The sequence below is a fragment of the Equus caballus genome, chromosome 18 (assembly GCF_041296265.1).
Source record: "Equus caballus isolate H_3958 breed thoroughbred chromosome 18, TB-T2T, whole genome shotgun sequence".
In the NCBI taxonomy this organism is placed as follows: Eukaryota; Metazoa; Chordata; class Mammalia; order Perissodactyla; family Equidae; genus Equus; species Equus caballus.
Window position 1 is genome coordinate 75,440,193 of NC_091701.1, and position 15,970 is coordinate 75,456,162.

A 15,970-nucleotide genomic window follows, 5' to 3' on the forward strand; every position below is an offset into this window, starting at 1 on the left:
ATAAGGGAGATAATTAATTGCAGCAAATTGTACTTCTGGTTAAATGTCATATAATTGAAGTAATTCCATTTTTGCTCTAAGATTAGAAACCTGATGTGAAAGTTTGTTTCTCAGTTTGCGGTTTTGCACACTCCTGCCTCCCGCAGATTGGCACTCGGCTGCTCTGGCGGCAGCACGAACCTCCTCGCTGCGAGCTGAAGTTCCAATTTTATTCCAACGCAACTGTCACAACGCCCTGAAGCAAGCTAAAAACAAGGAAAAAAAGCTCTGGTACGATTTCACTTTCCATGTGTTCTTTAATGAAAAATTTATCATTCTAAATATTGGTGTTTACCCCTAGTTAAATACTTTTTTTTTTATCAAAAAGAAAAAGAAACTGAGATTCAGTTGCTATTATTTCACAGGGAAATATAACAGGCCTGATGTTTTCCTGACAATTCTGTTATTTTCTTGTGTGGAAACACTGTATTTATCATATACTGCACGGCTGGTGAGTGAGATATTGTAGAGACCTTATGGTGAACTGATATAGATGTAAACTCTTTATGCCAGATTGTTTAAGCAGAAAAAAACCAAATGCACTTAATTAACATCTGATGTGTAGCTTTTGCAAACACAAATGCAATATTTGTGTTTGAGCACTGGCAGTAATGACTGTGAACTATGCTATTAATGTCTGGTTTAAAGACGCTTGTGGTAGGACCACGTCTGGAATAGCACAAATAAAAAACTGCATTCAGACAAAACAATAGTGAAGAGCCCATTAGAAAATGAAAAAGCAGCACTCAGAAGAAACACGGGCTTTTTTTTCCCTTTATGATAATCAAAATTATTCTCAAAAACAGTTCTCGGCACCATCATCTTCAATCAACTAAAGGTGAAAAGATCCAATATTTTTGCCTCCACAGAAAGATTTTCATTTTAGGGGGTCAGAAGTTGCTTAGGGATGTCTTTAGAAGTTCAATTTATTATATTAAGCTCCATTTTGGTGGCTAGTATTAAAACATGTGTGAGGAGAGAGCTGAGGTGGTGTTATGGGATATTTGGCATTTTTACATCTGAAGAGAGAACCTCAAATTTGTGGATTATATTACGATTTGAATAAATAGATTCTCATGGACCAGCATGCAACTCCCTCATTAAATACATTTTTACTGAAAATCTGCCAATTGCCAGGAACCATGTAGGTTGCTGGGTACAAAAACTCAAAAAAGGCTAAGACAAGATAAACCTACCCTAAACGTGGTCTTTGCTCACAGTAACACACAGCAAGGTAACAGACTCGGACCTCAGCTTCAAAAACATAAGCGGTCATTACATCAAAAGCAGTCAGTCATCATTACATATTGGCACATGACATTTTTTAGAACATGTACTAAAGAGAAACCACAGCTGAAACAGGACATTTGATGACTAAAGCCGTAAAACAAACATAATTGCTAAGTCCAATGCTCTCATGGCGGGAAGAATGCAGAACTCTCATGCATGTGGCCAAATCCACAGAAAAGAAAGCTGAGTGAGAACTGTGTGGCGCAGGGCTGGGAAAGGCTCCCCAGGGGTCTGGATTCAAGCTCCGCCTCTTCAAGACACTGCCTCTGCTCAGCCGTCCTTCTGCAAAATGGCTCTGGCGTTTTCCTGCTCCACGAGGACTTGTGACTCTCAAAGTCTCAACTTTGAATCTTTCAGAGTAATAATAATTCAGAGAGGACATGACAGAAGTAGGTACACATTGACACCGTCATAGAATGAAGCCAGCCCAGGCAAGAGGAGCCTCAGATGACTCGCTTGCCCCCAAGTTTATCAAAGTAGAACCAACCGTGCCCTCTACCGCTTCACGCAGAGACAAAGCCAAGATCTTCCCAGTTTCAGTTACAGGTTACATACTTACTTACATATGGAGACTTTCATCTTCTATCATCCCAACAAGATTTACAAGCAAACACAGAAAATTATGAAAATAGGTTCCTTAAAATAAGACTCATGCCAAAACTGGAAATTATTTTTCAAAGACTAGGGAAAATATTTGGTGTGAAGTAAATTGTGTTACTCAATGTCAAGAAAAGCTCCTGATGCTGCTTCTTATTTACAGAGAGAGAAGCAAGCAGGGGCAGCTCTCAGTAATCCATTTAAGTAACGAAACAGAAGTGCCTGATTCCAAGACGTACCAACCGCCTCCACCTATGATTCCAAAGGCCTCTTAGGAAACTACGGCTCAAAGAATAGTCCCAGTATTTTTAAACAACGATGCATATATGCAGGCCATTCATACAACATATCAGCCAGCAGTGTTTAAATTATCCCATAAATGTTTAGGGTTTTAAAATATATATGTTTAAAGTATTTATTTATAGATCTGAAAGTATCAACTATTACTGCTTTGCCCGTATTTCTGTTCCCCACGTGCGGGCCAACTACAAACTTTTAAAAGGAATTTGGTTTAAAAGATTTTGTGTGTTTGGCACTGACTAAGAGTGTTAATCATTTCTGAGCTCACTTTTCCTCTACTGTTTATAATATTCTCAGGGAACTTCAAAACAGAGACCTGTTCCCGTATAGATTGTGCTTCCTCTTGGGTACTGTGGAGATTAATTTGTCACTGGAAAGTTAACTGTAAGTGTTCGGTTGATAGCACCAATCATTTCTATTTAATTTTTTTAGGAAAAGAAATAAACATAGCAACAATGTGTTGAGGCTTTTCTGTTTTGATGGGAGGAGTGGAAAAATATGTTGAGAAACACTGATGTAACTAAAAAAATGTTAGAAAAATATATAAAGACATTAAATTTGAAAATGAGGGAAATTTCCATTGTTAGAAAATAAATTCACTGAAAAATGAGATGAATAACATTTCTACCCTAATGACAGAGGTATTATAAATTCTACTTCAATAGATATTACTTTTAAAAAGTGAAAGCTTTTTACTCCTCCCAACACAAATGTTTTTTAAGGGAGAATTTGCGCAAGGAAGGTAACCTAAGACTTCGGTTGATCACGTGTCTTAAACTTGAATTACAATCTGGTTAGTGAAATATTAGAAACTAACTGTTTATCCGCATCCTTTAATCGCTGCTCCTCTTTGAGACATTTTCTTTTTCTGCTCTTAGCATCTGCCGTGAGCCTATTAAATGAGGGTCTCTCAATGAACAAATGGTCTGCCTAACCTTGGTAACTCTTGTAATTTTCATGTTTTTTGCACAAACTAAGGTTTCTACCACTTGTCAGGAGATATTAGCAAAAAAGACAAATGGGGGAAAAGTTGTGCTACTTTTTCCTTCTTATCTTGAATCTTCCATCAAATCCAATTTGAATTAATACATTAAACCCCAGCTTTTATCAGATTGACCAGTGATAACCTTAATAATTATCCTTCATGAAAGATGACGGGAAATAATCACAAGATCGATTTAGAGAAATTATGAAAATAATTTGGAAGCTTTAAGAATTTAAAATTAAGAATAAAAATTTTTCCTATAAATACATGAGATAAATAAAATAGATGCATATGTACTTTATGATATTGAGATTACGCTGTTTATACTACTTTATATCCTTTGCCCTTGACACTGATGATTTCCTCGGCGTAAGGCTCTTTGCATCTCCCCTTGGCTAACAGCCACATTATTTCGAGACTGTGTTCCTGTGCTGTTCACAAGGAGGCCTGCTTCAGATTACCCCATTTAAAATCACCCCTCACCTCCATCCCAGAACTCACGATGCCCTGGGTCCTGTTCAATTTTCACTTTTATTTTTTTGGCAGCAGCACTGATCGCTTTCTAACAGACCATATGACTCCTTATTTATTAAGCTTATTATTTATTGTCTGTCTCCTTGCCCCTCCCCACTGGAACATAAATTCTTTGAGGGTATATAGACTCCACTTTGTGCACTGATGGTAGTGCTTGGCACATACTAGGTACTTAAGTAACATTGGTTGCACTGATTCATCAACTACCAATTCTCTCTACACTGTATTTTCCATGTCTCTAAAAAGTCTTCCAAAACTTCACGCTTCATTGCTTGCACAGTAGTCTTTCGGTTAGGCATGCCACAGCTTATTGAATCATTCTCAAATATGAAACACTTACATTGTTTCCAGTATTTGCTGCTATAAATAATGCTTTGATGAACATACTTGTACATAAATCCATCTACCTTTAATTGTTTCCTCAGGATTCATCTCCAGAACTAGAATTCCTGCAGGGCAGTTAAGACATTTCTTGCTACATATCATCAACTCACTTCCAAAAAGTTTATACCCATTGATAGTACCATTGGCAGTATGAGTGCCTCTAACTACATCTTTACCAGTATCAAATATTACCTTTAAAATATCATCTTTAAACATTTCTGTGACAATTTTTGCATTTTAAACCTCAATTTAGGATTTTCAGAAGTTGATGAAATTCTCCACGTAAATCACAGAGCTCCATGTGGAGTAAAAACAGAGAACAAATTAGAAATCCCAATTGGTTGTCCATTTCAAATCAAGCAACGTAAAACAGGTGAGATCGCCCCTGCCACAGGCAATCATTAGATGAGACCAGGAAGCTAAGTTTGCTTTGGTGTGAACAAGTACAAACTGAGTCTGTTCTTAGGAGACTAAATATGATTAGGGACAATAGGGACATTCGGTCTGTAAGTCTGATACGCTTGTTAAATCAAGTTAACGTTCTTCCCAAATACTGACGCATTCATTCTCACAGCACTGCAAAAATGAGAAGTACGTTTTTCAAGGTTTGCCTACCCTAACGCTGAAGCCAGTGCTTCTGTCCTCTGCCACGAGCATCCCCGTCTCTACCTCCCGTCCTCAGACTGTGACCCAGGCACCCGGCTCTGCGCTGACCAGGTTTGTGTTATTCTCTCCGCAGTCTTCAGTGAGCTCAAATGAGAAACCAGGAAATAGATTTCTGAAAATTTAGTCACTAAACTTATGCTGCTACCCTTGCTGAGATAAATCGTCAGAAAGTACGTGAGGCTCAAACTGGCAAGGAGAAATCAGCTTCTTCCTTTTTTCCAGAACTAAATACTGAAATACATTTATAATCACTTTTTTATAAATCTCCTCTCTACAGGGAAGAAAAAAATGGCCCTTTAGTACTGTGTTTGGCACTCAATAGACATTTCAACTTCACAGTCTCCTGAGGGAGATGCCATTATTATATCCATTTTACAGATGTGGGAACCGAGGCTAACGAGATGAAGGAACTCTCCGAGGTCCCTCGGGCAGTAAGCAGCAAGGCCTGGATTTGAGCACAGCCTCAAAGCCTGTGCTTTTCTCTTTGTGCCACTCTACTTGATTACAGAAATCACTCGGTGCAGGGCAGAATTCTGTAGCAGGGGTCAGTAACCAGAGGCCTCTGTGTAACCGCGGCAGAGCTGGGCCACGAAGAAATGTGTTTCTTATGCCTGCCCACCTCTTGCTGCTTGGGTATCTAGTAACTGCTAAGGTATTAACCGACTACCAAAATGTTACCTAACATGGCTTAATTGTGACCCCTACAGAAGATATCTGAGAATGAAAGAATTAAGACTCAAATAAACGGCACTAGCATAGTGAAGTGCAGGGACACTGGCTGGAGTTCTGGAGAGGGGCACACTGCCTTTTCCTAAGGTAAACCCTAAGCATGGGGAGGGCTGGCATAGCAGACAGAGGCCAGAGTTGGTGAGACCCAGGGGAAGGAGGAAATACCATCCCTGGCGTTTGTTCTCTCTGTTCTGGAAGACCGATGTCTAGAAAAGCTTTTCTCCAGGGTGCCTCTAGAACTGATGTCTGGCTGTAAGCATCAGCTGAGCCAGACTGGATGTTCAAGTACTGAAGGACTTCCTACCAGCTACAGGTAACCTCTGCCCAAGTCCCTACCCCCAGGCGTCCCCCGCACACCCCAGGACACAACCTCACAGCTGGCACAACCACGGGCCTCCAGGATCCTGCCCTGGTGTCAGGAGCTGCCTGCCGTACTGCAGGGCTTGTTATGCATCGGGAATATCACTCCCAGGGGCTCTCATCAATCCTCTGACCAGGGCTTCTAGCCTCTCTGCTCAGCTTATGAAGGCACTGGTGAGTGAGTGGAGACCCTCCCCAGTTCAAGCAGGAGCCCCAGTTGTAACCCTCCTGCATGACGCAGGACGGACCGAATGAAGGGGTCCTCGGGATTCTATCGTCAAGTTTACAAACAAAAGCAGAACACAACCAGACTAAGCACCTGTTAAACCACATCTCCGGGCAGGCGCAGCTCCCAGGTCGGGTTCCAGAGTACTGAAATCCCTCCTCGTGAACCAGCCCAACTGTTTCCTTCTCTGGACGAGAGTGCGCTTCTCAGGCAGGTCGGCCTCCCCAAAGAGAAACAGGCTGCAGCCGGGCACGTGCAGCAGCAGACTCTCAGCAAGGCCTGTGGGCAGCGGGAAAGTTCAACAAAATTAAACTAAAATCAGGCCCAAAGAAAGAATATAGAGCATATAATTTTTTTATTTGGTGAAATATATTTAGCACAAAATTTACCACTTTAACCATTTCTAAGTGTGCAGTTCAGTGGCATTAAATACATTCTCAGCACTGTGTCACCATCACCACCAAAGCATATAATTTATACAAATTTTAAAGATCAAAATTTAAGCATAATTAATTTTCCCTTGAAGTTAGGCTCAGAATAAAAGTCTGTCTTTGTACAACAGCTGGAATTTCTTAGCCATTACCAACCTAATCTCACAAGGAAAAGTCATCGATAAGATTAATGAAGTAAGCGCCTTCAATTTGTGAACAATTTTATAAGAGCCCCAAATTGTGTATATTGCTAGGAGAAATAAAATGTCAAGAGCACAAGGGCCAGATCTGCACTGTCCAATAATGTGCTAATTAATTTTAACTTTAATTAATTAAAATGAATACAATTAAAAATTAAGTTTTTCAGTGGCACTTGCTACATTTCAAGCGCTCAGTCACCGCACATAGTTAGTGGTCTCCCTACTTGACAGCACAGGACATCTCTGCCACCGTAGAGAGTTCTGTCAGACAGGCTGGGCCACACGGTCTATAAGGGTGCCTAATATTTAAACCTAGTTTTATGGGACGACAACACTTCTTTCATCCTCTTCTTCCATTCCTTCTATCTAGATTCTGTCTCTGATCTCTCTCCTCCAGGCAGATCACAGAACTGCTTTCCTGTTTTTTCTAGAGAACCACTTCAGAGGACCTCTGTCTGTAGCTGACAGCATGTTTCCACCAATCACAGCCCCCTGTAAGCAACGATAGAGAGAGCACAAATTTTTGTCTGATGTATAAAATGCAGGTACTTAGGGAATTTTGGTGCCGGCCCGGGGCAGTGGAGTGTGGGCTTTCTTTACCTGGAGGTACATCATGGAACATCAGAGGCTGAGACGGGGCCTCTGGGCACAATAAGCACAGGAAACTTCTCCAAGAGCAATTTTAGGGTTTGTTATTTGTTTGTTTCTAATATAGACTGCCATGTTGATGGGAGGGGTGAAATGTGGAGGACGCCAAAAACGATTCCGTACCTCTGGGTCATATGAAGTCTTGGGAAATGTTCTTTCTCTGAGTCCAGCAGGGACTCCAGCATTAGGATCCCATGATGTTGTAGACACCAGGAAGCCAAGAAAATCTCCCAAACTTACTAAGTGATCTCTGCTTTTTTCACACTACTTTAAGATACGAAAGGACCCCTGCTCCTGGGGGTGGGGGGACCAAATGCCAGGGACACTTAGAGTCAACTGAGGCTTAGGAATTGTAAAATAATGTTTAGGCAGTTAGCTAAATTTTCCCCTCAAGTCTGGAACGGTGGGGGGTGGGGCGCAGAAGAAAGGGGGAAACGTTTAGGGGAGTTAGGAAGTTAAGACATCTTAACATTGGACAAGTTTCTAAATTGTCCAGATTGCTGATCTCTGTTCCAGCCATCATTGAGAGCGCCTGGCACTTTGGCTGCTGCAGGAGCCTGAAGAACAGCCTGCGATGCCGAAAGCCTGTCCGACTGTGCCCTGCGCCCCAGCCTCTATTCTTCCCAGCTCTCGGCCCTTCCAGGCCAGCACCTCCATTTGGAGTGACAGCTCTGGAGAATTGCACACATTTACAAAGCCCTGAATGCTGCGGAGGGGCATTCTTGGAGCCTGGTTGCTAAAGGGCAAAGCAGTGGAAGATATTTGCAGTAGCAACTCCCAGCTGTCAGCAACTGGAGGGTCCGTGGCAGGGTGCATTTTGGCTTAGCAGAAATAGCATATGTTTTTGAGGCCAGAAGATATCAATTTGAATAGCATTTCTGCTCCTTAATAGCTATTTGGGATCTTGAACAATTTACTTGACATCTCTGAGCCTCAACTTCTCTATCTATAAAATTAAAAAAAAAAAGCTTCCTCCAAAGCACCAACTCTTTATCTAGAAATTTGGCAATTAAAAGAAAAAAAATAGAGGCCAGCCCAGTGGCATAGTAGTTAACTTTGCACACTCTGCTTTGGCGGCCTGGGGTTTGCACAAGTTCAGATCCCAGGTGTAGACCTATGTACCACTCTTCAAGCCATGCTGTGGCAGTGTCTCATATGCGAAATAGAGGAAGACTGCCACAGATGTTAGCTCAGTGACAATCTTCCTCAGCAAAAAAACTCAAGCATTTATCATGCCTTTCCTGTATAAACTGTATTTCAGGGTAGCCAGATAGCTTGAATTAATGAGGAAGATTTTATTGTTTCTTTCAGGGAAAGATTTGCCCTGAGTTAACACCTGTTGCAACCTTCCTTTCTTTTTCCTTCCCAAAGCCCCAGTGCATGTTTGCATATCCTAGTTGCAAGTCCTTCTAGTTCTTCCATGTGAGCCACCACCATAGCATGGCTGCTGACAGACAGGTGGTGTGGTTCCGCAACTGGGAAGTGAACTTAGGCTGCCAAAGTAATAAGAGCGCCAAACTTTAACCACTAGGCCATCAGGGCTGGCTTGGAAAGATTTTTTTTTAATAGAAAAAATACAACTACTAAATGTAGAAGTAATGATATAATTTAAAAAATCACCATTTTGCATCCCCTAAGAAAATAATTGTTTTAGGCAAAGATTATCAATGGATGAAACCCTCATGAAATGTCAATTCGGAACAATTTATCTTTGCATCACCAGAAGTGAAATAACCAGACATCGTGGCCTCCCGATATGATGCAGCATGAAGCTCATAGCCCACCATTGAAGAACTGTAAAAAATTGGACTTCAAACCAGTCAAGCCTCTAGAGCTACTTAAAGTTTGTAGGAAATGTGAGGGATAAAGATACAAATTAAATGACACCACAAGGAAGCAAACAGACAGGCCCAGAGTGTGCGAATTCTATGACTGCTAACCCAGTTTCTGCGATCAGTGAACGGGAGGAAAAATGATGGGGCAGGGGAACTGGTCTAGATCAAGACTCAGAGATAAAACAATCAGTGTATGTGCGAACCATGTGTAGACCCAGATTCAAATAAGCTCATCAGAAAAGACGTTTGCCCCATTATATACTGGGTGTTAGACGGTACCAAAGAATTATGATTTTGTCGTGTGTGATAATGGCATCATGGTGATGTGAGATGTCCACATTGCTTAGAGATATATATTAAATATGTAGGGGTGAAATAACATGATCTTTGGAACTTGCTGTAAAGTACTTTAGTTAAACCAAAGGGAAAAAAGAAGGAGATGAAAAGAGAAAAAAGAAGAGAAAAATAAAGAAAGTAAAGAAAAAAATAAAGTAACAAAACTACCCCATAAAATGGATAAAGACATTAAGATTAGAAAAACTATATCCAAAATATATAAAGAACTCATGCAACTCAACAACAAACAAACAAACAACTGGATTAAAAAATGGGCAGAGGATCTGAAGAGATATTTTTCCAAAGATATACAGATGGCCAAAAGGCACATGAAAAGATGCTCAACATCACTAATCATTAGAGAAATACAAATCAGAACCACAATGAGCTATCACCTTATATCCATCAGAATGACTATTATTAAAAAGACAAGAAATAACAAGTGTTGGAGAGGATGTGGAGAAAAAGGAACTCTCATACACTAGAATTACCACACGAGCCAGCTATTCTACTTCTAGATATTTACCTAAAGAATACAACAACACTAATTCGAAAAGACATATTCACCCCTATGTTCATTGCAGCATTATTTACAACAGCCAAGACATGGAAACAATCTAAGTGCCCATCAATGGATGAATGGCTAAAGGAGATGTGGTATATATATATATATACAATGGAATGCTACTCAGCCATAAAAAAGATGAAATCTTGCCATCCATGACAGCATGGATGGACCTTGAGGATATTATGCTAAGTGAAATAAATCAGATAGAGAAAGACAAATACTGTATGATTTCACTCATATGTGGAAGATAAACACAAAAACAACAACAAACGAACACAGATACAGAGAACAGACTGGTGCTTACCAGAGGGGAAGAGGAATGGGGGGAGGGCAAAAAGGGTAAAGGTGGACATTTGTATGGTGATAGATGGAAATGAGACTTTTGGTGATGAACACAATGTAACGTACACAGAAGTCAAAATATAATGATAAATACCTGAAATTTATAAAATGTTATCAACCAATGTGACCTCAACAACACAAAGAATAAATATATATACAAAAATTTTGTATATTGGTATAATTAGATTTATCAAAATAATGAGTGAAAATATAAAAAAAATAGATAAATTAAGAAAAGCATCTGGCACAATGCGGGGTCCCCCAACTCAGTGAATGCTGGCTTCCTCTCCCCTTGGCAGGCCTACGCCACTGTTCTGAGTTCTGACTACCCTCCTGGACTGTCATGTCCCTACTTACTAGAAATTCCCCTATATTTTAACATACTCATCTTCCGTTATCTCTTCTACACAACCTCATGACAGAAGGAATCAAACTTAATTTCTGTTCTCTAATGAGGCCAGGAAAGGAAATATTTCATTATCCCTATACCGTGAAAAGACATCCAGAGCTGAAGTCTGTTTAGTAACAGAGATCACGGACTACACCCTTCACACTCAAGGAAACAACCTTGTGCTTCTAACCGAGGGCCCAGGGCAAGTAGCTATTTGTAATTTTGCTGAAAAGTAAATTTAGATTGCCGGCATCTCAAAGAAATGTCTCAAATTTAGTTAGAAGAATACTTACTAGCAAGCTATTCTATTTGTGATATAAATAGCACATTCGAAAGAGCCAGTTTTAATTTTACCACTTTATTTTCACCGTTAACCTATGTAAAAATCATCTCATGTAATTTCAAGTGCTAACATCATGCAAAAAGTAGGCCTCTGAAAGAAGATAAAAATTCTGAATATTTCAAGCTCAAACCTTACGTGGGAAGCTCTCTCATCTGTTTTCAGGTAAGTGGCATTATTATTTAAAACAACAGTAGTGTGCGCATTTCCTGTAAAGCCATTGTTCCCTCTACAGTGGAGTCAAGCATTTCCGGAGCAGGGACTTTCCGCATTTTCAACAAAACCCAAGAAAGCAGAACTTCTGAACTAACCCCTGCTTGATAACCGTGCTCGCCTTCCACTGACATTCAGTTCTCTCTCTGCTATTTGCACAGTATTTTACAGCTGTTATTGGATATAACACCAAGTCTAATCTACTTGTATTGGACGTTTGTTTCTCCATCTGGGTTTCAAACTTCCCGAACAATCAGCACTTGTTAAGCTGGATGAATTGAGTTCAGTTCCCCAGCACTCTGCGGGTGTTGGATACTGCAGACCTGGAATAGGGTCCCTTCCAAACCTACAAACGGCAGTGAGGGGTTGCCGTGCTAACAAAACGAGAACCGTGTGTAACACCAGCAAGAGGATAGTGCATCCCCAGTGAGAAGCCATGGGACCAGTTTTCCACCTCTGGCATCACGTCTTCTGAGTGGCCCTCGGAACAGTAGTCGGTCCACAGCCGTCAAAGCCTCCTGTACTGGTGGGCTACCTGAGGCGGTGGGTATCGTGAGACAAGGCAAACAGCTGACCCAGCTTGTGCTGAGAATGGTGCCACCCTGCAATCCTGAAGCAGGTAGCGCAAACCTCTGCAGCTTCCTAAATTGCTCTTTATTTGTCAGTTTTTCTTCTATTTTTGACAAGCTTTTCCCATGACTATTATTAGTAGTTCTGATCTTTCCATTTACACCAGTCATATTCCGAAAGGGCTGATTTAATGACAATATTTCTTAAATAATTTTAACCTTCACAGTTGGCTGACCTTATTTACTCAAAAATGATTTTTAGCCATTTCTAAACAGGTATATTCATCACTTTAAGTCTTAACTTTAGAGACTTCTATGAGTTTGGTTATCCCTCTTTGCAAAAGCAGGACACATGTAATGAGAGCAGAAATTTAAGCTTCATAGTCTTTTTTTTTTCAAAGATTGGCCCTGAGCTAACATCTGTTGCCAATCTTTTTTTTTTCTTTTTCCTTCCCTCCAAAACCCCCCAGTGCCAAACTGTATACTCTAGTTGTAGGGCCTTCTAGCTCTGCTAGGTGGGACGCCGCCTCAGCATGGCCTGACGAGCGGTGCTAGGTCTGTGCCCAGGATCTGAACCCGCAAAACCCTGGGCTGTCAAAGCAGAGTGAGCGAACTTAACCACTCGGCCACAGGGCCAGCCCCTAAGCTTCATATTCTTAACACGAATGTTTTTTCTGAACCTATAACAGACATAACTGTGGCTGAAATATAGCATTTTATTGAGAATATACAACATTTAAGCCAGTATTTAAGAATCTGCTTCACTATATGTATATGCCTGCCTTATACTAACCCACATTTCATGTCTACAGGGGTATTTAACATCATCCTTTTCCCTTCTGCTTTTGTTTCTTTCAGGAACAATTTAGGACTACTGGTATAAATGGAGTTGAAATTTAACTGTTAAACAGAATTTCATTTCAGCAGCTCAAGGAACATAACTGATAAACTTCGTTTTGGTTTTAGTAGCCAAAATGCACAATTAGGAACAAACCTCAAGCCTGTCATTCCCTTTCCTCGAAGAATAGATCAATTCTCTTTCCTCTGACCCAGAGTATGAACGTGTGGCTTATTATTATTTTTAAACCAGAACTTTAATTATACTCAAAAAAGTATCTTCTCATAAGTGTATAGCAATCAAAAAGAGTACTTTTCAACCCCATCACCTCACACTCAGTAACAACTAGAGGGAAAAAAGCACAGAATCTAAAAATTAAACTGGGTGCTAGACTTGAAATCGTACAAACATCCTCTAGTTTTAGTATAGCTCTCTTAATATAGCCAAGTTTTTTGTTTAGTTGACTTTTTTATTTATGTATTTTTTAATGAGAAAGAAAAAAAAAGATTCTCTACCAGAAGCCATAAAAATCTCTCAGATGGTAAAACAGATAACCTTAAAGGTTTTTGCCTAAATTCGTACACATCCCTAAAATAAAACTGGCCGACTAATCTTGCTACAGTGCTCTGAAAGAGAAGACATTTGAAAATACAGTGTAGTAGGGTGACGCTGCACTGCCTCTAATTAAGTGCAGACTAGGGAAAATTATTCTTAGTTTAGTCTGTGGAAAGGAGCGGGTGGAAATTTCTCTCTTTGCAATTCAAAATTACTTTTAAGACAGAGCATTTCTTTTCCAACGTCTTCATTAAACAGAGCTGTTAAGAATTGTCTCCCAACCACCCCCAAAGAGCACAAAGCTACCCGGTATTCACCCCATATGCTCGACTTTGAAGTGTGAAGCTGTGACCATCCCACTAGACTCTTACGCCACCATCAAAGCCATCTCATTATGCCCAGCGCTGAGAGTTACAGCACGGGGCCGTAATCGCTCCAACACAAACACTGCATTAACAAAGCAACCGCAATATTCCTCCCCCACACGGCCAAGACTTGAAGAAATTTTTACCATATGTACACATGCACGAGATACTAAAATTTATTGTGCTAGAACATCATTGAGAAGTACATTAAACATGCTGACTAGAACTGGATGTTATTCTAAGGGACTGGAAAAAAATAAAACGCAGCTGATCTTCATGATGAAAGAACAGAAACATCAGGCTGAAAAATGAGATCAAGTACAATTCCTAAACAGCATTTCTACTGACACATTCTGTTGCCTGTTCTTTCTTGAGGCAGCAGAAAACAGCTTAAGGAAGAAAACACAACTCTACTGCCTGTCACCGGATGCTACTGTGTACTCTGTCACGTTTCATTTCTAAAGGACAAATAAGCTTAAGAATAACGATGTGCTGATAACAGTACTGATGATTCAAAATGAAGAGGATGTGCTAAGAAAAAGTCATTTCACTTGTGTCTCTGAGCTGTCAATTTATCATTGGCATCGTGGCAAAAAATAAAACGCAAAGAAAAAACTTAACGTGTTAAAATAAATGAGGACAGAATAAGCACTTGATTGATTTTTGTGTAAAAAGTAGTCTGTAAAAATATTTTTAAACATTTGTACCTAATGATCCCATTCCTTTCTTTTCGCCCTAGAGAAATCCTTGCATTTGTGCACAAGACAGACTTTTCAAGAATGTTGTGGGCCAACCCTGACGGCCTAGTGGTTAAAGTTCAGCACTCACCAATTTGGCAGCCCAGGCTCGCTTCCCGGTCATGGAACCACACCACCCATCTGTCAGCAGCCATGCTGTGGTGGCGGCTCACATAGAAGAACTAGAAGGACTTACAACTAGAATATATAACCATGCACCGGGGCTTTGGGGAGGAAAAAAAATGGAGGGGAAAACTGGCAACAGATGTTAGCTTAGGGCAAATATTTCCTTGCAAAAAAAAAAAGGGATGTTCATTGCTGCATTATTTGTATAGGAAAAATCAGAAACAATTTGAATGTCTACAAATAGGGGAAGAGATAAAATGTGATATATTCACACTATGATAACTGTACAGCAGTTAAAACGAATGAGCTAGAACTGCATATAATGCCATAGATAGATTTCCAAAATATCTTGCTGAATGAAAAAGTTATAGTATGAAAGCACTTACATTACAAACAAATACAAGAAATACTATATTGGATTTATAAATATATACATATATATGTATATAAATAAAAGCATGGGGGAAATTCTGGGTTGAGTGTGAGCATAGAGTACTCATACCATAACTTGGCAGGGGGTGGTTCAGGAAACCAGAATGGGGGTGGTGGTCAGAGGTGAACTTTAACCTTCTCTGTAATGTTTGAAATTTTGAAAAAGAGAATTAATAAAAAATTCCAGGCAAGGCCTAATTCATAAACAGTTGTGCGGATCTTTTTTTTTTTCCTGCTTTCTTGATGGAAACCTATAAATTTCTTAATGTTTCTACGTCTGTTTCCCAGCTATAGAATGAAAACATTGAACCTATCCTCTATCCTTACTATGAACACAAGAATTATGTGCCCCCAAACTCTTAATATACCATATACTTTCATGGAGATACAGATATCCATGAAAATACATGTTATATTGGTAGTTTGGGGCACAACTTACAAGTATATCTTCATATACCAGAACCCAAGAATCTTGTTATTTCCTTGTATGCAACATATACTTCCAAGAGATGTTATTCATGAACAGGGCATGTGCTGGCATAAATACCACTTTGTGCAGACATGATATGATTAGCTTAAAGAATTACACTTTCCTGATTGACCAAACGTAGGTAACTTATACTGTATTCGTTAGCTTGCTTTATTCTGTCCTATGGTGCTCCCTAATTGTTGCAGGTAGATTCATGGCCCCAGATTTCTTGGAGGGAAGGACTCTATTACACTTCTCCGATAGTCACAACAGCACTCACTGTGGCAAATGGAAACCTAACAGGCATTCAATACTGTTCGGATGTTCACAAATACCTCTTCATTCATCCTCATAATACTTCTCTGAAACAGGTACTGAATATCATTTTGCAAATGAAGAAATGATGAAGGAGAAGCTGTCCGCTATAGAACTTAGAATTTTAGAGCTGAAAGCACTTCAGAGATC

General features: G+C 40.0%; 1 protein-coding gene and 1 long non-coding RNA gene across 13 annotated transcripts in view; one reads left to right on the forward strand and one right to left on the reverse strand.

Moving 5' to 3' along the window:
- Positions 1–15,970, reverse strand: part of FTCDNL1 (formiminotransferase cyclodeaminase N-terminal like) — a 96,898-nt gene that overhangs the window by 64,590 nt on the left and 16,338 nt on the right. For 7 of the 12 annotated variants that reach the window (XR_011428134.1, XM_023622303.2, XM_070240618.1 and 4 more), the window contains 1 exon segment: positions 6,204–6,389. Coding sequence is in view for 10 of the 12 variants with exons in the window: in XM_023622303.2 (XP_023478071.1) it covers positions 6,204–6,389 (186 nt within the window). In the remaining 2 variants the exon portion in view is untranslated. 12 annotated transcript variants of the gene reach the window in all.
- On the forward strand, positions 11,505–15,242 carry LOC138918814 (uncharacterized). Its single transcript, XR_011428602.1, has 2 exons — positions 11,505–12,033; positions 14,481–15,242. It is a non-coding gene; the product is annotated as an uncharacterized lncRNA (long non-coding RNA).